Raw genomic sequence first — 25,453 nt, forward strand, 5'->3', positions numbered from 1 at the left:
ATGCTACAGTAATACCAATAGCAATTTATTCTCCAAGCAACATCAGGTGAAAGATGGTCCTAGGCCTAGATTGATAAAGTCTTTTTATAACAGCACTCTTGGTCATGAAGTACATAGAACTCAACAAATAATTGTTGTTGGTTTTTTTAGTTCGGCAGCTGAAATGAAAACTTTGAAAAAAATTACATTTCATTTTGGGTTGAACTTTTTGTTTGACCTGCAATTTTTTTCATTTTTGTTTCATTTTTCAGTTTTTTTTAACCCTCTTGTTTTTTTCTTTTTCAAATAAATCTACCTAAACTTCTAAATGAAATCTTTCCGAAGAAAAACTCAAAACATTTCATTTTGAAAATATCAAAATGAAACCTTTGGACTTTAAAAAACAACATTTTTTTCCCTGTTGAAACTGTTTGCCAAATTTGATCCACATTTGTGAATAGTTTTGGTTAGTCTGAAGCTGCATTTTTCAGTGAATAAACTATTCATCCATAAAATTTTGCCGAGCTCTATAAATATATTGAGAAACACTCAACCTCCTAGATAAGTGAATTACCGATTCTGTCAAAAGGCTGTTCTGAAAGTGACCTGCACATTCAATAAAATTCTAATCAATTGGCTTTAAGAGAAAAAAAGAATCTAAAATCCACTCAAACGCTAGTTTATTAGGTGGAATTGAATGTATAGAGTGCCATGAAGCTCTTCAGAAGAATTTTTCAGTACATTGTACAAAAACACTATTTACACAATATTGTACATGACAATACATACAGCAAACCAGCGGTTATTCCTGTAAGGTGCTGAGCAGCCTCAAAGCCCGATGACTTTAGAAGGAATTGAAGGCATGCAGCAGGAGGCAGCTCAGCTGGCACTTTGCGGGACCTGACCCTACAATTTGTAAGCTGTAGTAAGTGAGAGAATACTAAATATAGCTGTGGTAAATCCCAGAGAACAAATACTCTGCATTTCAAGTCTCAGATTGTTTTCCATAACATCCCTCCTGGCTCATGTGTTCCAGGTGTTGATCTCGTGTGGCATTTACAGTAGCCATCTGATGTGCAACATGGAAGAATCCTCCAGGTATTCATCTTACTTAAGAACCCTAAAGTACCGGGAGATACAAAGATGTTAATCCTCTTGGCAAAGAGTACATGCTGCAAAGCACAGAGGTCCAGATCCTCCAGGTATTTGGGTGCCTGACTCTCATTGGTTCCAGTGGGATTTACATGCCTAAATACTTGGAGGGTCTGGGCCAAAGTCCAGGAACAAAATACTGCCCTTTTCAGACTCTGCATTACTAGAGTCCTAGTAATAATGAACAAAAAACAGCCTGGCAAAGGGGAAACTGTGAACAATGAACAATCAAACATGACGGTGCTAAGCTAGCAAGTCATTTGTGACCCAGAACAACAGTTAACAATGGTATGTGCTGATCCTACATCAACAAGGGCTAGACAAGCAAAGCTACCTGAGTAAGCCTTTCTATGGCTTGGTTTCTCTGTAGCACAGAGTCTACATGCCACTTGCCTTACTGACATGAGAAATCCCACGACGACAATGTCCTGTGGGCCCTGTATGGAACTGGGTGGTTTTCTCCCTGAGCCTCAAGGCGGAGCACAAGATGGCTGCTTTCCCAAGCAGGCTGTCTGGAGGCTGCCCAGTACTGGTTGCTGCCTCCCATTTCATAAGTGGCATCGTGGGCATGGAGCAGGATGCGCTCAGTCCTTCCCACCCAATAACAGAGGGAGGGTGTGTGTGTGGGACACTCTGCAAGGTCTGGGGAGCACGTTCTGGGGCACTACCAGCTCCTGAGCTGAGTCTAGCAGTCCCTGGAGTGGGAGATGGTGTTCCTTCTGTCGCTGCCCTACTGCGTACCCTGTTCACACAGCAGACTCCTATGGACTGGGGGCAGCAAGAATTGGAAGAAGGGAGGCAGCCACCTGGAATGCAGTCGCGATGACTGGGGCAGGGGCCATTTGAGACAAGCAGGTGAGGGGACAGGCTAGCAGGGCAGGGCAGAGAAGGTGCACAGGCCCCTGGAGCTCAATGGGGCTACATGCAGCTCTCAGAGCTGGGGTGAGAGTACGACTTTCAGGAGGAGGAGGTTCATGGATTTTTTTCTGCTTTGTGAACAACCTCTGTTCAGGTTCACCAAGGGCCCATGGGAACATTTTCACATGGCTCTGCTATCATGGAAAGACTGTCACTGTGGTTCATCATTCTAGCTTACCCCCCTGCCACTCTGTTATCCCAGGCTTATCAAGAGTAGCGTTAAATAGCCAGATTTCTGGGGCTTCCTTTCCCCTTCCCTTAGGAGACCATTCCTCAGCTTAACAGATCTCCTGGGTAGGAGCCATCTTTGGAAACCCAGCTCTTCCTTTTTGACTTTCATTCAGTGGCTGCCAGTCATGCCTCCTTCACACTCAGTAATCCCTTGCTGGTTGAGAAGGGGAGCAGCTGTAGATTAACATCATTTTTGGGTGGATAAACCGTGCTGAGTTTTGCCCACATGCCACACCTCACTTCCTGTCACGTACAGGGGAGGAAACCACATCCAGAGCAGCTCTTGGGATATCCGCTCGGGTAGGATTTAAAATGTGGCCAAGGCATAGAGAGACTCCAGCTAAGTTTGCACCGGCTGGATCTTGTTTGCCAGTGGCACAACTTGGGAGCTGGTCTGTTGCCACGTGATGTGTCCTACGTCTCTATGGACCATTTAGTGCTACCTGCAGATGGGCCCGAGTTGAAAGTTCTGATTCAGATCTGAGCCCCTTCGAGCTTGGGAGTAGTTGAGGCTCTGGCTGTAATATTCTGTCCAGAGGCCCGAAGCTGTGGCGGGTTCTGCCCTGAGAGTTTGCTTTCAGCCCCTCTCTAGTGATAACCGGCCCATGCTTAAGCTTTCGGCACATGAAACAGCCAATGCATGGGGAGAAAACAAAGAGAAAATGCCTTTTCTGGGCCTAGCAATAATGGGGTGAAAACTACCCCACCCTGCAGGAGACAGCCAGAGGGGAAAACATACAGACGGCTCCCCTTTCTATGGGATGCCTTCATTATCAGAGTCGAAGGAGTTGCACAGACACACTCGATTCTGTGCGGTGCTGAGTGCTTCCTGTTAGGTGCCAAGAGTCCTCAATTCCCACTTACTTTAACAGGAGCTGAGGACACACAGCAGCAAACAGGAGATGCTCAGCACCTCGTGGGATTGTTCCCCCGCATTCGTTTTCGTTAGCACTAGCTCACACATGAGAAAAGCGCAGCTGTGCTCTTTGCAGCGTACGGGGCTGCAGAACGCAACCAAGAGCACTTACTGTTTGTTGAAGTGAAGCCGCAGTCTCCTGCGCAGGCCTGAAAGGAGACAGGCAACAGCTTAGGTCAGGAGAACAGTTCCTTGGCTCCTAGCGCTCTCACCCCACAAGGGTCTCTCCTGAACTCCTGATATTCCCTGCTCCCACTCCCAGACATCTCTGCCTCCTCAAGACCCCCTCCCCTTTCCCCCACTGGAGCTGTCCCGCCAGGGATTCCCAGCCTGCAGCTGCTCCTTGAGGCCCTGTCTGAAGGGTGCGGATGCTCCTCTATGCTGAGATGAGGAGCAGAAATGTGGGAGGGCTGCGATCTTGGCTGATGTACCTGGTGTTGAACTGGGGACCTCCAGAGCTAAAAACGTGAGCAGTTGAAGCGCCGTAGCTGGGGGTTATAACAGACGCATATTCTCCGTATATCAGCAGAGAGAGGGGCCTGTAACACATTCACCACTGGGATATGTGTGCACACAGCCCCAGCCTGCATGCATTTGGGGGGGATCCCTGTGGGATTTGGGGTGGATGATGGATTTCCTGCGAGACCTGTCTCCCCCATCCTCTGCTTCTTTCCCAAACGGATCTTTGGACCCACAAGAGGCTCTCTGCAGGGTGCTGGGGCAGGGGAGAGTGCCCCCTTCTGAGCAGGAAAGGTGAGTTCCACGCATGGAGAAACCCCCCTCAGAGGCGTGAAGAGATCCGGGAGCAGCGCGACCCATTTGCTGTGCCCAGCACTTACGCTGAAAGCGACGGATGGCAGCAACCAGAGACAGCAGTAAAATAACAGCACATGCCACTAATGGGGCCCAGATGAAGCCGCTGCAGGAAGAACCTAGAAACCAAAAGAAACATACAGTGCGTATTACAGATAGCAGCAGCTGGCAGATTGTGCCGGCTACACACAATACCTCTGACAGAAACTCTCCTGAGGCGTGGGAGGGGGCATTGTGCCTCTAGATCCACACACAGATCTGTCCCCTTTCACGCAGAAGGGGGCTCAGCTACCTCAGGGATACAGTCCTGCCCTTCCCCTCCACCCCCATGGGGCCCCTCCACTTCTCCATAGATCCAGGGGTGGGGGTGGGGCAGGGACTGAGTGGGCTGTGTGCAGAAGTGGACAGGCCAGGGTAGGGGTAGCCCTGAGCTGTATTCTCTTTTCCTTAGACTCCTCCCTGGAGTGGAGGATCCCCCTTTGAAGCAGGCCCCTAGGGCCAGGGGCAGTCCCAGGTATTGAGGCTCTGTCAGACACAGACATGAACATAACTGCTATTAGCATCAGTGGGAGTCACGTGCCTGTATCAAGGGGAGAGACCGGATCCCTGTGTTTTTCTGTACCTTGCATGTTTCAGTGAAGTGTTTCATGACTCTATGCCAGGGCCCGGAGAGTGCCCTCCACTTCAGTGGAGTCAGCCCAGAGTTACATCGGGGCAGCTAAGGAAATGGAATATATTGAGGCAGCTTCATTCCTAGTGTGACTCTGTTGGTTTAAACCGAATTGCACTCAGGATCGATTTGGCCCACGCTACTTTTTGCAAAGATGCCCAGCGAAAGGCAGTGCCCTACCTTTAATTTTAGCAGGAGTTATGCACCTCAAAGGTTTTGTCGGTGGCAGCGTTTTCTCTGTAGGTTTTTCAGTGGAAGGCAAAAAGTCGACTGAAATGATGAAAATAGGATTAATGTGACATAGCACAGCAGACATTTAAACAACACATTAAGAGTAATGAGGAAAAATCTTTGACAATCTTTAGAGCTAAAAGGACCCCTCCCCCCCAAATGAACAGAATTGTTGTAAAATCCCAAAATGAACGGAACTGTTACACTCTTGTATCTCTCAATAACTTCGTATAGAAAAGGTTGAGGCTTGGCAAGTGGTTAGGTCATAATATGGGACAAGGAGTTTTGACATTTAGGCCAAGATTTTCAAAAGTGACCCCTGATTTTGAGTGTCCAGATTGAGACACCTTAAAGGATCCTGATTTTCAAAACAATACTAAGAATTTGCTCTCTGAACAGCAAGGCCCTTTAATGTGGCTCATGGATTATTATTAGCATCTGTACCTTGGAGCCCCAGTCATGGACCAGGACCATGTTGTGTTAGGGGCTGTACAAACACAGAACAAAAAGATGGCTCCTGACACACACAGCTTATAATGTCAGTCCAAAACAAGCATCGTCAGATGGATACAGACAGGTTGACTGAGGCGTACAAGGCAGCAGATATTATAAGGCTCTGGTAGTAATAAGTGTTTGTAGGATCTGGCCCTAAGATTGGGTTAACACATTTTCTGCTATATTTCCAAACCATATCTTTTTAATATGGAGATATACCTATCTCATAGAGCTGGAAGGGACCCCAAAAGGTCATTGAGTCCAGCCCCCTGCCTTCACTAGCAGGACCAAGTACTGATTTTGCCCCAGATCCCTAAGTGGCCCCCTCTGGGATTGAGCTCACAAGCCTGGATTTAGCAGGCCAATGCTCATACCACTGAGCTATCGCTCCCTCTTGCATTTTATACTATCACAGGTTATTATTTTCCATGATAGTTGAGAAAGTGGAGGCGCTACCAGAAATATATTTCTGCACAAAGCCCTGTACTGGGGCTTGATCCTGCAAAATTCTCTAGTCTACCTTTAGCTCATATTGTCTTCAGTCTAATATGGACTGAATATTTTCCACATGTCTATCATAAGATTTTGGCCTGAAATCCATCATGGTAGTATCCAGAGGCATATCACATCAAACGCAACATTCCAAGGGAATGTCAAAGCATCTCTGACTCTGGTCCCTTGTCAGCATATAGAAAGTTCTGCTTGGAGTAGTTTTTTGCTGATTATAACAGTGATTAAATAAGGCCCATGGCTTATTATTGACTATATGAGTTATAATTTAACATATTTATCTCTCTAAGAAGTCATACCAGAAAAACCTCTAATGACAAAAAACAACCAATCACCCAAACAACCCCCCACCCCATTATACAAATACAGATAAAATCTGATCATTCAAACACCAGTTAACCAAAAGCCTGGGCTATCCAAAGTTCATTTCTTTCCCTCTGGAACTGAAATTCATATAGAAACTACAATTTATTTTAATGACATGGACAAGCCAAAAGTGTCAGATGTCCCATGAGGCATCTGGATCATTGGGATTTACCAGTATAACTCCTTTCCTATTTTTGTTAAACTATTTAACAATAGACATTAAAAAGTGAAATCAAAGAGTATTTTGTCACGGATTCCAAAGGAAAAAAGAAAAAAACTCCCAGTGAAGCGTGATTTTGCTTACATATGATAAGGGAAGCCCTCTTTCTTTAACTCAATCTATTGGGGCTCAGCTTTAAATCTGAATGTTTTCATTCTGACTGGACAACAGCAGCAAGTTTTCGAAAGCACATTTTTTTTTTTTTTTGTGTAGGGCACATTACTCTGGCTGCTCAGGTAATTCTCCTCTGTCTTCAAAGAGCTTTTCTTTCAAGTAAGCAAGGAGAGAAAAGGGACACACTTAGCCCATGCAATGACAGTAAATGCCAGTGTATTTATTTGCAACAAGCAAAGGACTGGGGATTCTTCAAGATGGAAGACTAAACATTTTAAAGCCAATGACCATCATTATACCCCTGCTAAACATACACTTTAGATTGAAGGTTTTTATCACCTTAGGACATACATAGCTCCAAAGTGAAGCTACGAGGAAGGGTTTTAAACACATGATCATGTACTGTGATCAAAGTGCAGTGCTTTTTCTACCCTTTGCTACATAGTGGAGAAGCTGTGGATTGAAGAGTATTGCTGAATGTCTGAGAATTTCAAAGAGGTTCTCTAAGGCCCTACAATAGGATCCTATAGCTCAGATCCTTAAGCCCACATAAAGTCCCACCGATTTCAATTTAGAGCTCACAAAAGGTTTTGGTCTGATGGCTCTGGGGACGGAAATTCTCTGTTTATGCACAGAACAGGCACAGGCAGCACTGTCAAACCAGCAGTCAGAGTTATGCGGGTAGACCCGGTGCGTCTGAGATGTGCCACAGATTTCATCAGCAGGGCATCAAGGTCCTGCTGGATCAGATTGCAGGAATCAGCAGTGCAAGCTTCCCCGCACAGATACACCAATGTGCCTCAACTCTGACCTAGCGGGACAAGCTCTAGGAATCAGAAGGTAGGTCAGTCTCCATAGCCCCATCAGTCCTGAGCTGCTTTCCCCGCTGAGACTGCCAACCAAGTTGCCAGGGTGTGCCAGTTCACACGGGGTCCTAAACAGTCCCTGGATGGTGAGAGCTGTCGGCCGTTATCAGCCTGTCATGACTTGCCAGGGGAGAACTGGATATGAAAGGCTCAGTATCCCATCACCAGCCCTGTGAGATAGATGTCCAGCCCCCCCATGATTTAATGGGGGTGTTAGGATATCGGTAAATGCCAGGTGAGAAACAGAATCAGTGCGTGAGAATGAGCTGTGAACTTAAGTGGGGAAATAATCGTTAAGAGCAAAACCAGCACTGGAATTAGAGAAAGATAATAAACGTGAATCTTCCAGGTCTAGTAGCGTTCCTTTGAAAGGGTCCTTTACACAACAACGATCAGAGCACAACAGTGCTCATGCTGTGATCAGGACTGAAAAATGGACAGTGGTGCAAGGTTACAACTTATTAGCAGCCTGATAACACTGGAAGCAGTTTCCCTACATTTTACAGTCATAGGTTCTAAGGCTAGAAGGGACCTGTGATCATCTAGTCTGACCTCCTGCATAACACAGGCCATAGAACCTCCCTGAAATAATTCTTGTTTGAACTCGAGCAGATCTTTTAGAAAAACATCCAGTCTTGATTTAAACAATTGCCAGTGATGGAGAATCCACCACAACCCTGGGTAAATTGTTCCTATGGTTAATCTCCCTCCCTTTTGAAATTTCACTCCTTACTTCCAGTCTGAATTTGTCTAGCCTTGTATTCAAGCCAGTGGTTATTGCTATACCTTTTTCTGCCAGGTTTTCTGGCTAATATAGTCTCTAAGATCTCTTCAAACACATTCCAGGGTCCAAACCTTTCATGCCTTGCTCATGTGGATAGTCTCGACGAAAGCAGTGAGAAAGGCGAGCAGGATTTAGGCACCAATTTGTGCCCCGTTACCTTTTCTCTCAGGGTTATTTTTATTATTCTAACCTTTCTATTGTAGCAGCCTCTCGGCCAAGCCCTGTGAGATTTTGGAGTGGATGCGCCAATCTGAAACAGCACTTACCCACGCTAAGCTCCGTTCCATTGCCAAAGAGCAGCTCTGAGGAATGGGAGACAGCGCAGTAATATGTGCCAGCGTCCAAAGGCTGAAGCTTCCTGATCTTCAGAGTGTATGCGTGCCGAAAGCTTCCTTTGCTCACATTAAACCTGTCTTTGTCGATGTTGTTGGTGATGGTGTGTTTCTGAAAAACATTTGAAAATAGTACATACTGGAAGTCTTGGATCTCCTTGCTCCATCGGTACCAATAGATCCCTGATTGGGTAAACTGTTCACTTTTCAATGCACAGACCAATTCCATCGTACTGTTGTTCAGGGCTATAATACGTGGTGGAGTCTGAAATATAGGTGGGGTTTTCTGGCAACCTACAAGGAAGAAAATAACATGTTTATGGTCAAGATATTTATTTCTACACATGTTAAATAAAGGATTTCTTTGTGAGCTTAGTAGTTTCTCTGTTCATGGAATTATGGGGGTCACAAATTAGAGATATAAACAGACCTATTAGGAAATCTAGCCCCTATTTCATGCCAGTGGTGGATTGTTCCCTATTAATCTTCTTGCCATCCCAACATTTTGTAACCAGCACCTAGATACTACCATGGGTAGTGCTCTATTGATACCCATATAGACAGGTAGAGAAGATCACAGCTAGCTAGCTCTATTTCTAGTCCGTTGTCCAGTCCGCTTTTAAAAATCCCAATCAATGGGGATTCCACATCTGGCTTAGGGAAATTATTTTTTTTTGCCTTTCCTTCTCTTCGGTGCTTTGCCATTCTTTGGGCATGTTTCAATTTCTTTTGCCAGTTCTTTTCAAGCTTCGTAGCTTGTTCGTTGGATTTTCTCTGCCTGCAAAGGCAGCAAAGAGGCTGAAGATGACTCCAGATAAAGTATCAAAACATGTCAAAAGAAGAACTACAGCTCACTCAAGTGATAAATGCAGCAAGAAACACACATAAAAATAGAAAATATACTGAAGTATGGGAGCTGAAGGCACTTGGCTCCCCAGAGGATCCAACCCGCTATGGGTTTTTATGCATTAATATACATTCATACTGACAATTCTACCATGGGCCAGATCCTCAGCTGGTGTTAAAACAGCGTAGCTCTACTGACATTAGTGGAGCTCTGCCAATTTATACCAGTTGATGATTTCTCCAGACTGCTTCTGTTATTTAATCATGGATGAATACAGCCAGAGACTTGGTGGTTGAGATGGGCAGTTATTTCGCTTATTCTCTCACCTGTTGCATTCGATAGACTGTGTGGATTCGGAGTTTTGCAAGCACCTGGAGCTTGGGTAGTCACAGAATTAAAATAAAATAGATAATAAATAAGGGCCAGATGTTGATCTCCTCACTCACATTGAGTAGCACCGTACTCTGTGAATGGTCTCTTAGAGGCAGATTCAGTAATACTCTTATGCTCAATGACTCCCACTGAGCTCAATGGAACTATTTAGGACTAGGGTGCTACTTAGTGGGACTATTGGTTTGCAGTCTTGCCCAGTGACTTCAATGGGAATATTTGTGGAGAAAGGTGCTACCCTTCTTGAGTAAAAGTATCCTACTCTGGCCTTTTTTACTTACTGTTCTTAGAATTTATTTTTGAGACAAGCAAATGATTCCATGTTGTGAATCTTCATAGCTGGAAACATGAGCAACAGCGGGATAGGATACTGAACAATAATATTAATGCAACGTTGCCAACTGTCATGATTTTATTGTGAGTCTCATGATATTTAGTTTCAGAGTGGTAGCCGTGTTAGTCTGTGCCAGCAAAAACAACAAGGAGTCCTTGTGGCACCTTAGAGACTAACAAATTTATTTTGGGCATAAGCTTTTGTGGGCAGCTCCCATCCTTTCATGTATTTATACCTGCTCCTGTATTTTCCACTTCATGCCTCTGATGAAGTGGGTTCTAGCCCACGAAAGCTTATGCCCAAATAAATTTGTTAGTCTCTAAGGTGCCACAAGGACTCCTCAGTTTTTTTGATGATATTTTGTGTTTTTCTTAAAGCCCCAGTGCCTGGAGCCAAGAGATCATGTGATAATCTCAGCTTTCATTACAAAAGTACTATTTTTAGCCTACACGATTGCTGAGGAAAGCTGGAAAATGTCACTCCACAGACTCAAACACAAGCAGGAAAATAAAAAGGAAGCCAATTTCATTTTCTCATTAGTGAGCTTTATATCTACTTTGCGATTTGCAGGGCTTGACTCATGGTTTTTGAATGCTTAGGGTTGGCAATACTGAACTCAGCCTTTGGAAAATATTACCTCAGTTACAATTTTCTGCCTTGGTGTGCAGGTGTGTGTGTGTACAGGCTTCGGCGAGAATAATAGATGGGGACTCAGTTTTTCAGCAGACAAAACAACAAACTCTGGATATGATGCAACAGAGTAAAAACAACACTGAACAACCAAGAGCCACTTATTTCCTGTGCATGTTTTAAGGGCCTGCCCTTGGTAGTCTTGTCTCATATTTCTTGCCCCTTTACTTTAAAGTGCTCATGTTCCTTTAAAATCCTGGGCTCATTTACAGTAACTTTTGGCAATAATAATGCTTAGGCCCCTATCCCGCACACTAATCCACATATGTGTGCCTAAATGGTGCCCGACGGATCACAGTGTGTCTCCAGGTGGAACCTCATTAACGTGGGGCACCATGCGGATGAAGCGGGCTGCCTGCTTGGGCCAGCTTTCAGGATCAGTGTCTTGACTTTGATACAGGACTTTTGACCTTCCTAATGCTTTACAAATATTGGGAGCCAGACAGTTTTCAAATTGGTATAAGTGGCTACAAGTCCATTGACGTTAACCAGCTCCGTATTTGGTGTGCTGTATTGAGGAATTTAACATTTTAATTTTCGATTCTCTATCGTCTGGGTCTCTTAAGCCCAGCATTGGCTTAGCAATATGCTTGCTTGAGCTATGAATGCATCTGGAAGGAGCACCAAAACTATCCTTATGACAAACAAAAAGCCAAAGCTGGTTGTCCTTATTCAAGCAACATTTCCATTGGGTCACTGGGCATTTTACCTGAGCGGAGTATGGACAATATTTACAAGCAGAGGAAATATTTCTTGCCTTCCTCATGTTAATAGTCCCATCGATGTCAATACACTGAGGAAGGCAAGCAGGATTTAGCCTATCATAAAGATGTGGCCTGTGACTTTGTAGTATGATTCCCGTTGTCTCTCTCAAAAATCTCTGACAATGATGAAGTAAAACTGAAGGGAAGGGACACAGACAGCCGTGCTGTAAATATAACGTGATGGTGAACGGTATATTATATTTTCATGTATTGAAGCCCAACCTTGCAAACCCTTATTCTGGCAGATACTTCCTGTGCCTGCAAAGTCTATGGGACCACTTGCATAAAGGTTTTCAGGATCTGTCCCATAGAGAGCTTGCTGGGTAACCTTCTCGTTCATAGATCTCAAGGCCATAAAAGACCATGGTGATCATCTAGTCCAGCGATTCTCAAACTGTGGGTTGGGACCCCAAAGCGAGTCGCGACTCTATTTTAATGGGGTGGCCAGGGCTGGCATTAGACTTGCTGGGGCCCAGGGCCGAAGCCAAAGCCCGAGGGCTTCAGCCCTGGGTGGCAGGGCTCAGGTTATAGGCCCCCTGCCTGGGGCTGAACCCTTGGGGCTTCGGCTTCCCTGGCCTGCACGGTGCCGCTCAGGCTTTGGCTTTTCCGTCCCCCCCCCCACACCCCCACACCCACACCCGGGGCAGTGGGGATCAGGCTTTGGTCCCCTCTCCCGGGGCCACGCAGTATTTTTTGTTCTCAGAAGGGGGTCGAGAATGAATGAAGATTGAGACCCCCTGAGCTAATCTGACCTCCTGTTTAACACAATCCATGGAACTTCCCCAAAATAATTCCCACAGCAGAGCTTTTAGAAAAAACTTCGAATCTCAATAAAAAAATTTTAGTGATGGAGAATCCACCACAACCCTTGGTACATTGTTTCAGTGGTTAATTACCCTATTAAAAATCTACGCCTTATTTCCAGTCTGAATTTGTCTAGCTTCAACTTTCGGCCCTTGGATCATATTATCCCTTTCTCTGCTAGATGGAAGAGCCCATTATTAAATATTTTTTCACCACGTAGATACTTATAGACGTCTCTACTCGTGGTTGTTCTGTCCTTCTGAGTTATGTGGTTACCCCAACATTCATAAAAAGAAAAGGCCCATTTCATATTGCGGATGGGATTTTTCAGAAGCGCTTAGCATTAACCTATCTCTGCTCCCATTGAAGTCAATGGTAAAACTCACATTGACTTGAATGGGAGCGGAGTTAGAACAATGCTGAGTGGACTTGAAAATCCCCTCTGGAGTAGTCTATAATGGCGCACTTCTATTTATAAATATTAATTTGCAGTCAAAGTCCATAATAAAAACCAGTCCATTTTCCTCCCCGACATTAGAGGTATTTAGCAGTTTCTAATGTGCACACCGATTGTTTGGAATTTCTCAAGATGTGCATGTGTCCAGATTCCATTCGTAACTTGTTTCTGTCATCTCATAATGTATTAATTATTCCTTTCATTGACTCCCCCCATTCTGTCCTAATTTACATCTATTGTGACTCATTGTAATCAGTGGGATCGCAGAAGCTATAGAATAAAGTCACGGGAGAATTTTGCCCTGTTTCTGTTCCTGGAAAGAATAAATAAAATGGTTTGTGGTGCCTGATCTGAAAAAAATGGGTGACATAATCTGCAAGCTTATGGTGTACTCAACATCTGTATCCTTATAATAAACTAACAATAAAGCATTTTTATGCAGTATATAATGTACCTATAAATAATACTATAATATATATATAATATACCATCCTACTACATACATATCATTGGTATTTCTATAGCTCCCAACACCTTGGTATCTAAATGCTGATAAAATATATGCTATACTATAGCTGTGATAGCCTATGACTACGATATAGTGTATATTTAATCAACACATCCTATATCTATGATAAAACATGACATCCTAGATCAATATTTTCTGTGATTCTAGGGGGAAAATCCAACAGTTACACTGGTGTAAATCTAATCTATCTTTGTACTTATATGACCATATTATCTCAACACCTGAAGCTATATGCTGATTTAACTGATTACAGAATTTAACCTGATGATTCTTGAATATACTATATTCTAAACCAATAACATCCTATAATATGGCAATCCTAATAGCTCTGAAATAAAATAATCCCAAATTATGTCTAGAACATTAGTCTACAATATTACACATAAATATGTAATATTGTACTTACATATGTAACAAAAAATATATTACATCTATAACCTACTGTAATGTATCTACATTATAAACACCCCATGCTGTAGCTGTGATATAACATGATGGAGGGGAGGAGGTTACAAAGTTACTACAGCACTTTGCATCCTCCCAGTCTCCTGCACTTCGAGTTAAGCTCTAGTTAACACTCTACCAAGGCCTCGTCGTGTTCCTCTGTTACCTGTGATGTGTAGAGAGAGGTAGAGAAAGAGCCACGGCCACTCCATCTTGGACCTGAGGGCACCTGAGAGTTTGTGACTTTCAGCCTGGAACAAGAGCGCTTCTGAGTCTGCTGAAGCAGGAGGAGTGGTTGGGACGGGCTGTGTGACACAGCCCACAGCCTGTGTTTGAGCTGCTTCTCATTAGCCTCATAGCAAGGCAGCAGGGAGGGGATGATGAGGGACACGTGGTTAATTGAGTTATTTGTTCGCTCCTTTAAGACATGTAAATTGTATATAACCCGCCTGGGAGTGGGAAACAGACCCGTCTGACCCGGGCTGTGTTCAGACAATGACCTGGACAGTGGATGTCTCTGTAGCATGGGAATATGAAGTCTAATGCTATTTCCACATAGATTTGCATATATGGCACTTTCTTTGGCATGCAAAGTGTCTCATCCATCAGCTCCCTCTCCCCACACTTATGTGCTCCAGCTTCTAGCACTACAACCTATTGGCAGCAGGGTCTCTTGCTGTACCAGGGAATTCTGTAGCGACTCACTGACATCAATGGCATTCCACGGGTATAAATGAGATCAGAATCAAACTCTGCGTTACAGAGTCAGGGAGCTAGAGGCATCCTTCTGGCACTCTGGCCCCTGCTCCATCTCCAGTGCTGAGCTTGCCCGCTTCCTCTTTCACACCCCAAACCTTCTGATACTTGTGAGAAAAGAATTGGTCACAGGTTTTAATCGGAAGGGGGCGGATGATTAATCATCTGGTGGTATCTTCCTTGGTGAGTCCCCAGAAGCAACTGCCAGATGGATGGCAGAAGCGTTAGAACAAAGGAGAGGTCCAGATGGAAAGATGGTGAGCCTCTCTCCAGGCCTTGCACAGAGCTTGCCTGACAATCAAGGACCAAACCATGCCTCCAGAAAATCCCACAGAATCCTACCAAGCTTTTGGTCACAGACAGTGCTTAATTTGTGCCGGGGCTTGTCAGGGCTGAGCTCTGGCACCTCTAGGCTTGGCCATTCATAGCCCTGGCACCTCTGGGCTTGCCGTGTCAGTTATGATAGTAGAAAAATTGCTTGAGCCCTGCCACCGTTTTCATTACAAATTAAGCACTGGTCCTGGATATTTTTTCCTTGACAGCTTCTTTTTCTAAAGCACTGTGGGCCCCGTTCAAAGCCCATTGAAGTCAGGGGGAGACTTGTCAACTTCAGCAGGCTTTGGATTGGGCTTTGTATGAATAGGCTGGTCATTCTTTTAACCTTGTGCTCGCAACAGAACAGGTCAAAAAATGTTTTGTGGAAAATTTCCCATTTTCTCTTTTTTTTTTTTCATTAAAAAATGTCCAGGTTTTTGAAGTAAAGAAACAAAAATGGACGTGTTTTTGGTTTTTTTTCAATTATGGTTCCCTCCCGCCCCTTTTCTCCCCCCTCCCCTTTTTCCATTTTGCCACTGAAAAGAAAACAATAAATGAAAAAACAGCTTGGGGTTTTCAGTATCAAAAGATGCTGGATTTATAGGGTTTCATTTTTAAATAAACAAAACATTTACTGCCATTTTTCATTTTAAAACGTTGACTCGCTGTATGATTCACAAGGAGAATCTACCTACTCAAGCTTTGGTATGAGGTAAAAATAGCCTTTTAATTTTCTACAATGGGTATTTTTTCTGGACCTGGATAATGCTGAAGGTGAAGCTTACTCTCCATTATCCAGATACCAGAGGCATTAAAAGAATTACAGGAAGTTTTGACAACAAGAGCAAGAAACCTCAAACTCATTTAGTGGCTGACAAACCCACAAAAGTAAGGAAATTCTGCTAAAGCTCACCTCAGTGTGTCTGGGTGTTGCTGTGTTAGACATGCCACTACATGGCTTAGGTGCTGTAATATCAACCCATAAGAGATGCTCTGAAATTTTGGCTTTGCTAGGTTTGTATCATTCAATATTTATGCTTTTAATAATGAAAGGTCCCCAGATGAAATCACTGTTTTACATGGGGGTTGGCGGGAGAGTTCAGCAGTAACCATCAAACTTCTGTATCTTCATGTTTACCAAAAAATAAAAAAAAACTAGTCATCATAATTTTATTTCTACAAATCCCATCCCTATCCCTTCTACTGGGGGCTGAGAAAGCTCCTTCTTAGAGCTGGCAGAAAAATGGGGAAATGATTTTACAAAAAAATTTCAAAGCTGTTTCTATTTTCGGGGTTCAAAATATACTTCACATTCATAGATTCACCCAATACTTCCTTTTCCGTGAAATTTTAATTTTTTTTGGTTGAAATATTTTTGAAAATAAAACTGGATTTTTGGTAAATAAAAAGTACTGAAACAATTTTGTTAAATATTTTCTTAAAATTTTTAATACAAATGGAAATTGGAAAATTTTGATTAAAAAGAATAATGGAAAGTTTCTATAATGTTGCCATTTTTTTTTTAGGAAGAAACGTAGTGTGAAAAAATTCAACCAGCTATACTGCAACGAGTCTGACAATCCTCCACACTAATCTGAAACATGAAGTGATGGATGAAAATGGTATTATTCTCCTGTCCTGCAATGAGTCAAAGTCTTCACTTGCAAGTCTCATCTTCATGGGTGGGAAGAGTAAACAAGGTCTTTGGTCCTTTTCGATCTTCCACTTTAGTCTGTCTGGTGTCAATGGGTCTTCCTTTTTGAGCAGGACGTACCACCTTCTGTTGGACACTAGCATTTCACTCTAGCTAATGTCTCTCTCCTGTCTGGTGATTTACACAGTTACAAAGCAAATGCTCAGACATTATCTTACAATGTGGGATACAGAGGTTATGATTGAGATTAAGGCAGACATTCTAATTCTAATACCTATTTTAATAATACTAGCACACAGGTGACCCAGACTGGTTCCAGCCACGTATTGGTCAGTGTTCAGTGGAGACATGGGGATCTGAGCATGAGCTGGTACCTGGTCTACCAGCGTCACAGTTGGGTTTCTGTGACACTACTTTTGCACCTTGAGAAATCCTGAACCACCTGGAAACATGAGAAGAGGGAATCTTTCCCTTGAATCTTGGCATGTGCTATCCAAGGAAATTTAGTGTCAATTAAAAAGGTCCTCAGTTTTTTGCTACAATGAAAGCAAAAATGGAATGAAATATTTCAGCACTGTAAACATTAACAAGACCTGTTTTCAATGACATTGTTTAATCTATGAGGGAATCCATTGCCCGAGCCAAGGGCCGGCTCTAGCCTCTTCAGTGGCAATTTGGCGGCGGGTCCCTGAGTCCCTCTCAGAGGGAAGGACCCGCTGCCAAATTGCCGCTGAAGAAGCGGCGGCGGTAGAGCTGCCGCCGAAGTGCCACCAATCACGGCTTTTTTTTTTCCCCTCCGCCCCGCCTGGGCGGTAGAGCTGCGCCCCTCCTCTTTGCGCGCCCGAGGCAAGTGCCTCACTTGCCTCGCCCTTGTTACGGCACTGAGTGAATATTATACAATTCTGCAGCCTGTACATGGAGAGTCAATATAGGGGATTTAAAGATTCTTGAAGATTAATTTCCTTGGCTTGCAATCCCATTTTGCGGAACTCTTTATTGCATTAGTTGCAATGCCAGAGAGAACTAGTTCTACCAGACAAATCCTTTTAGTCTATTGTGCTATTAAACAGCACATTTGAGTTCCCCTACAGTGATCACAAAAAGCTAGTCTAAGGCTGTTTTTTAAGCTAGTACTTTCCTCCTTGTGTGGGTTTGGTTTTGTTAGAAGTAGTTTCTTTTCAAATTTGTGGCAAACATACTAGCTGCAGAACTAAATATGCTTTCAGAACCAGCTTGGAGATCTGAGCCAATGTGTAGGAAAAGCATTGAGTAACATCAACAGCTTTGCTTCCCAATACACCAAATGCCAGATTCTCAGTGGCTGTAAATCAGTGTAGTTCCATTGACTTCATGGAGCTATGCTAAGTTGCATCAGCTGAGGAACCTGGCCCTATATCTTATGGATATTTTCATTGTTGTATGCAGTGTTGTTGTAGCCATGTCAGTCCCACGATAGAAGAGAGACAAGGTGGGTGAAGTGATATCTTTTACTGGACCAACTTCCGTTGATGCGAGAGAGAAGCTTTGGAGCTTACACTGAGCTCTTCTTCTGGTCTAGGAAGCATATTCAGAGTGTCACAGTTAAATATAAGGTGGAACAGTATTTAGCTGTGACACTCTGAGTACATTTGCCAGACCTGCAGAAGAGCTCAGTGTAAGCTCCAAAGCTTGTCTCTCTCACCAATAGAAATTGTCCAATAAAATATATTACTTCACCCACTTTGTTCTGGCTATTTTCACACAGTTCAGTATCTTTTTGAGTTAAGTTGTTTCTTTTTGAGTTAAGTTGCATTTCAGCTGTATGGGGGAGTGTGCCCTTTAAAAATTCCATTTGTTTGTTTCCCTTCTCTGTTAATGGTAGAATGGTATTTCTTCTGTTGGGACACACTCCCCCTGTTAATACACACTGCATCGAGGCTTATTTGAAAAGAATGGTGTCCCCTAGGTACTTCTGCAGAATTTGGGTGACATTAATAACATTCCTATAATGAAGGATTCCACCTGGTTATAAGTGCATTTCTCAGAACTCGCAGAGGACTGGTGCCCTTCCAAATTTTTTAATTTGTTTGTGAAGCTGAAATCAAGTGCTTTTCTAGCCAGGCTCAACTCAAGCATTCAGAATTTCATAGTGTGAAGGGGTAAAATGTTTAGAAGTTTCTAAGTGCTTTCAATGAGACTTCGAGTCTTAAGTCACTGAGGCATTTTTGAAAATCTTATCCAGTGTATTTACTCCCTCACCCACACCCACACCCACACCCACACCACCACCCTCTGGATGTCTTAGAATCAGTGCTTAATTTGTAATGACAGAGATGCTGGTGCTCAAGCAATTGGCTGCCAGGGCTCAAGCAATTTTTTTTTTTAACTTTCATAACTGACATGGGAAGCCCAGAGGGGCTGGGGCTATGAACTGCCAAGCCTAGAGGTGCAGTGGCTCCGCGCTGGCACAAATTAAGCACTGCTTAGAATAACGTATTACCATTACAGGATTGATTCCGGGATGAGTTTATCAAGAGATATTTGTAAAAATATCTAATACAATTGCACATCTGGGATTTTATTTAAAGACGGGCATGACATTTTGTGGGATATGGCAGCAGCAAAGACACCCATTTTTGAATCTCCTACCACATTATGTGAAATCGAGAGCATTTCCAGTGCCATCAGTGCAGTGACACTATTGTAAATCTGCTGTAAACGAGAGCAGAATCAGCTCATTACCGTTTCCTGTCTTCTACCTTTCTACCCATTATAGTGTCTATTTTCCCTTTCCAAGTGATACACTGGGGACGATTTAGTATTTAATCTCCATCACACATGACACTTTAAACATACCTAAGGCAAGAGCCCCTGTCCAAGGACTTTATGCTTTAATTCAGACAAGAAAATATGATATAGAAGATAGTTCATGCCCTAATTGGCAAGGGGCAAGCTGTGGCAGCAAGATCAACATGGAAAGGTTATATAAAAGTAGTTTTAAAACCTAGCAATCCAACAGTCTTGGCGCTTACCAAGTGGATTGCTCTTCCAGGCACACAAGGTCTGTAGGGAGTGGGAGAAGCAGGTGAAAGAAGAATTTAGGGTTGGGATGAAGGAAGGGAAGGAAATAGGTGTGTAGAGAGAGGCACTAGAGGGAAGGCTAATGCACTGGACTGGGACTTACGTGAGCTGGGTTCTAGTTCCTGAACTGCTGTTGGATAAGTTGGGTAAGTTGCTTTCCCGCTCTGTAAAAGGGGGTTAATGAATGATACTTACCTCCCTTTGTAAACAGGGCTGGATTACCCAATAGGCAGACTAAACACATGCTTAGGACACCAGCAAAGCAGGGGACACCAAAAAAAAATGAGATTAAAAAAAAAATTGATATTTCAAAAAAAGCATCAAAGTAGTCATCATGGGAAAAATCTGAACTTTGTTAGACTTCCTTACACTCCACTACACACACTTCCCCCGTTTTTCTGTTCTCTTTTTATTACTTATCCCCACCTAAACCAGGGGGGCGTCCTACTAATGTAGATCGAAATAATGCGAGGAAATCAGAGTCTGTAACTGATCATCCTACTCCCGGTGGTAAAACAGACATTGTTCTAGAAGGTGTGGACGTGTCAGAGACTGAACCTGCTCATGCTGTAAATCATAGGAGAAAAGATCCTGGTATGTGGGTTGATTTCAGTGCCGATGATGTAGCTTATTGGATAGCTCATGGACCAAATGACTGTCAGCACCACACTGGGCCATTTGAGAAATCACGTCGGACTTTTACCAATGGCAAACAAACAAGATATTGTCCACAAAAAATATTTTTCGGCATGAAAGCAAATGGTGAGAAATACACTCAAGAATGGCTACTGTATTCACCATCAACAGGGGCTGCGTACTGTTTTGTTTGCAAGCTTTTTGCATATAAACCTTCAACATCCCGATTTGCTGCAGATGGATTTAGTGACTGGCGGAATACTGTTTTAATTGACCAACATGAAAATAGCACTGCTCACAGGGATTCAATGCTGACACATTTAAATAGAAGACAGGGCTTTGGATTGACACAAAAATTGGAAGAACAAATTAAAGGGGAGCGTGAATACTGGCAACATGTCTTGCAGCGTATTATAGCTGTTATTCAAACATTAGCTGAATGTGGTCTGCCTTTCCGGGGATCAAATGACACATTTGGATCATTGCAGCATGGAAATTTCTTGGGACTGTTGGAGCTTGTGGCTCAGTTTGACCCATTTTTAGCAGGCCATATCTCAAAATATGGGAATGCTGGCAAAGGTAACCCAACATACTTATCCAAGACAATATGTGATGAACTCATTGGTCTAACGAGTGACAAAGTTCGTTCAGCTATTGTGGATGAAATAAGTACTGCTGGGTACTTCAGTTTATCTGTCGACTCTACACCTGATCTTTCACATATTGATCAGTTGAGTATTGTACTAAGATATGTGTCTCCCACAGATAGAAAACCAATTGAACGATTTAGAACAGTCTTCAATTTGAAAAGCCACACTGGTGAAGAAATGGCAAATCAAGTACTGCATTATCTGCGCCAAGTTTGCAAAATAGATTTCTCAAAGTGCAGAGGTCAATCTTATGACAACACTGCCAGCATGTCAGGGTGTTATCAAGGAATGCAGAAGAAGCTTTTAGAACAGAACAAATATGCCATAGTCATACCATGTGCTGCACACTCTCTCAATCTTGTTGGCTGCAGTGCTGTTGATTGTTGTCTGGTGGCACTAAGGTTTTTCTCAACAGTCCAGTTACTTTATACATTTTTCTCTGCCTCAATACACCGGTGGGCAGTTCTTAAAACATATTTGGCCAATGCTCGTGTGTTGAAATCTCTTTCTAATAGTTGCTGGGAGGCACACGCAGTGGCAACAAGTGCAATTCTGGAGTCCAACTCAAAGATTGTGGATGCATTAGAAAGTATAGCTGAAGACCAATCACAAAAGGGAGAAACTATACGAGAGGCAGAAAACATTGCAAACAAGATGCAAGAACTAGAATTTGTATTCATGTTGACCATGTGGAATGAAATAACACTTTTACCACACAAGTCAAGCTCCCCAAGAAAAAGAATTGGATTTGAAAACATGTGCAGACCTCTGTCAATCATCAGCAGACCATTACACACTTTGAGGAATGATTTCGAAAGATCTGAAGACATATCAAAAGATATCTTGCCTGATACTAACTACAAAGAAGCCCAGTCCTGCAAGCGAATCAGGAAAAAACAAGCAAATGATAGCAGTGCAACAGAAACAGCATTGAATCCTAGACACAAATTTTGCGTATCTACTTACTATGCTATAATTGATACACTTGAAGCTCATATGAAGAGGAGAGGTGAAGTGTATAAAGAAGTATCAAGTAGATTTTCTTTTCTAAACGATATGGACTTATCTGACAAACAATATTCACAAGGTTCCCAAAAGCTAGTTGACTCATACCCTGTTGACTTGAACATGAATCTCTGTGGAGAAGTACAGCAGTTCCACTGTTATATGTGCACAAAGTTTAATGAAACAGGAAAAATGAAATTCAGTCACATTGACCTTCATGACACAATACTGAAAGATGGAATACAGTGTGTATTTCCAAATGTAGAGATCGCACTACGTATTTTTCTAACATTGATGATTACTAACTGCTCCGCAGAACGCTCTTTCTCTCAGCTGAAAAGAATAAAAAACCCTCAGAGAACAACAATGTGTCAGGACAGACTTGATTCACTTTCCCTATTGTATGTGGAAGCGGACATGCTTCATCGAGTCAGCTTCGATGAACTTATCCAGAATTTTGCAATCAGAAAGTCTAGAAAGAAGGTATTTTAATTTCAGCATCCATGTAAGTTTTGTGTCATTTCGAAAAATAAAATTTTATTTTACAGTATAGTATTGTTTTTAGTTTGAATTACATATGGGGGAGCACCATAATCTTTTCAGTGCTTAGGGCCTCTAAAAGTCTTAATCCGGCCCTGTTTGTAAATTGCTTTGAGATCTACTGATGAGAAGAGGTAGATATGATTGTTGATGTAAAATTGTGCACAATTGACCTGGAATTTGATGTAGTAAGAGTATTATATATTATTTGTATTACAATAGTGCCTGGAAGCCCTAACCGAGATCCGGGCCCCATTGTGCTAGGCACTGTACAGACACATGCTAAATGACGGGTCCTGCCTCAAAGCGCTTACAGTTTATATCCAGCCAAAGAGAGTGTGTGGGGAAGGAATGTGATCTCCATTTTACAGATGGAGAACTGAGGCACAGGGAGATCAAGTGACACCCAGAGTCACACAGCAAGTCCGTGATAGTAGAACCGACCGACCCTCCATCTCCTGGGACACCAGTGCAGTGCATTGTCACAAGAGAATTTTCTTCTTGGTAGGAGACAGGATTCAAGTGAGTGGATGCAAAGTCCAGCGATTGAGGACAAAGGAAGAAGAGAATGGTCTTAACAATGGTTTTACAGAGAAGAAATACAAGAGAGCCAGAGACTGATAGGTTGCCATCAGGGCTGATGAGAGGGGTGGGGAAGCCGGTACAAATTACTGGGGCCCGGTGGTCAGGAAGGGGGCCTGGGGCCTGGCTTCCCCGGCCCAGTTTATCTGGTCCGCCCTTGCTGGGGGGCCCGAAAAATTTTTTTCACCAGGGCCCGAACCTGCTCTTGACAGCCCTGATTGCCATGCTTAAAGCAAAAGATGACTAAGGTGCTTATATAATAGGGAAGTAGAGGAAAGAATGGAGTCTAATGATATTATGGAGGAAAAAGTCCCAGAACTGAGTGACAGCCTGGATTTCGGGGGTTAGGGGAGAAGGACACAACATGAGATCTGAAACTGCATGCACTGTCTCATGACTGCCATTTGCAATATTCACTTTTCACTCTACCAGTGACACGACTCTCCAGGCCTGGCGCTGAACAGAGAGGTACAATGAACACGTGGCTATTGAAGGAAGTGGTTTCTTTAGCGATGATAACTCTATCGGCTCTCTCAGAACTTCCTGTCATGCTCTTGCAGCTTCGGCCCCCACCCCCACCAGCAGTTCAGTCAGGGTGGCTACAAGAATCTGAGACTAAATATCTGCCGGCAACGTTTTTCTTTTGGTGGCATGGCAAATGGGAACCCACACAAGAGAGAAAGCTGCAGTGCTTGCGAACAGCTACAGCTAGCAGAGGGAATTTTGCCCCCCCGCCATTTCCATAGTATCTGAACACCTCAAAACCTCACCACAGCCTGGAAAGGGAGGGACGTGCTATATTTACACATGAAGTTGCCATGCCAGCGTGGGCACCTCCAAGAACTCAGGGCAGACCTGTGGTCAGCCTCACTTATGGAAATGAGTTCTTTACTACTGAAATGAGCTGGGTGAGGAAGCCCAAAGTCTCTTCTTCCCCACCATCAGCAGTTGGGGAGATTTGTCATCCTGAAGCCCTTTCCGCCTCTCAAGTGTCCTAGTGATCAGTTCACCAAGGTGGTTTGGAAACGAAACTTAGTTCAGGCTACTTGCATTAGCAAATTGTAAATATGGTATTAAAAGGCAAGAACACAATCTAGTTATTGGCCTAGAAGCAGGAATCATTGGGTGAAATTCTCCGGTCTGTGTTATGTAGGTCAGGTTGGATGATCGTTCTTGTCCCTTCTGGCCCTAAAATGAATGAATTTCAATGAAGTGAAAGCCGTTTCTACGCAAATCACAGAATAATGTCACTGGGGCTTATGCAACTGTTGCAACAATGAAGGGCATTAGATACAACTAAGCCATGGTACAATAAAAGGGAAGAATGAGTTAAATCTCTTAAACAAAGAAGACATTCTGAATTAATTATCCTACAAACTGAATTGAGGTATGTCCACTGGGATATCCATGTAAAAGTAGCAGTGAAGGGGTTAACCCCCCCCCATTTCAGAGAGGCCATATTTGAATGCAGGAAGGTGTAACTATTACTTATTGTTAGTGTTGCAGTAACCCCTAGATGCCTCCACTCCGACCAGGAGCCCTTAGGGACAGCAGAATCCTTGCCCCAAAGAGCTGTCTCTTCTCCCCCTCATGCAGAATAGCTTAGCTACAGGGTTTGGTTTTGCTGCAAGCCATAGGTGCCGACTCAGTGGGTGCTCCGGGGCTGGAGCACCCACAGGGAAAAATTGGTGGGTGCTCTGCATCCACCAGCAGCTTCCTGCCCCAGCTTACCTCCACTCCGCCTCCTCCCCTGAGCATGCTGCGGCTCTGCTTCTCTCCTCTGCTTCCCGCTGCAAAACAGCTGATTCATGGTGGCAAGCGCAGGGAGGGAGGGGGCAGGAGGCGAAATGCGGCGCGCTTGTGGAAGAGGTGGGGCTGGGGCGGGGATTTGGGGAAGGGGTCCAATAGGGACAGGGAGGGGGCGGAGTTGGGGCAGGGACTTTGGGGAAGGGGTTGGGATGCGGGCGGGGCAGGGGCAGGAGTGGGCAGGGCCGGGGGCGAGCACCCACCGGCGCCTGGAAAAGTGGGTGCCTATGCTGCAAGCCACAGGAGATTGTAGATCTCACACAAGCAGGAGAAAGGAAAACAAATCTCGCTGTAACACATGGGCTCCATCCCATTGGTGGCAACTTTAACTAGGCTCTTTCCCACCCCCTCCATGCATCTGGTCATGACTCCTCTAGAATGCAGTTGTATGGGGAGTTTGCAATGTAAGGGTTTAACACAATAAACATGTACTAGAATATTACGTTCAATCAGTTTTTGAAACCTCCATGTATACATAGTTCAGCTGTTTACTGATGAGTGAACAATGCCGAGGCCTGAATGGCGTTACTACTAGAAAACATTTAGGAAGTGGACAACATGTTAACCTATTAGACAACCCATTACAAAGAAGT

The 25,453-nt window shown here is 43.7% G+C and overlaps 1 protein-coding gene across 2 annotated transcripts in view; it reads right to left on the reverse strand.

Moving 5' to 3' along the window:
• Positions 1-669: 669 nt before the first annotated feature.
• The window catches only part of CD8B (CD8b molecule), a 32,763-nt gene continuing 7,979 nt past the window's right edge, over positions 670-25,453 (reverse strand). The window contains exons 1-6 of one of the 2 annotated variants that reach the window (XM_039541501.1): positions 14,023-14,100; positions 8,532-8,891; positions 4,860-4,949; positions 4,036-4,128; positions 3,309-3,345; positions 670-1,099 (exon numbers count right to left, since the gene is read on the reverse strand). In XM_039541501.1, coding sequence (XP_039397435.1) covers positions 1,087-1,099; positions 3,309-3,345; positions 4,036-4,128; positions 4,860-4,949; positions 8,532-8,891; positions 14,023-14,068 — 639 coding nt within the window. In that variant the 5' untranslated portion in view covers positions 14,069-14,100 and the 3' untranslated portion in view covers positions 670-1,086. Of the gene's footprint in view, positions 1,100-3,308; positions 3,346-4,035; positions 4,129-4,859; positions 4,950-8,531; positions 8,892-14,022; positions 14,101-25,453 lie in introns of those variants that run through there. The other variant, XM_039541502.1, reaches the window with a different exon arrangement.

The sequence above is a fragment of the Mauremys reevesii genome, linkage group 5 (genome assembly GCF_016161935.1).
Source record: "Mauremys reevesii isolate NIE-2019 linkage group 5, ASM1616193v1, whole genome shotgun sequence".
In the NCBI taxonomy this organism is placed as follows: Eukaryota; Metazoa; Chordata; order Testudines; family Geoemydidae; genus Mauremys; species Mauremys reevesii.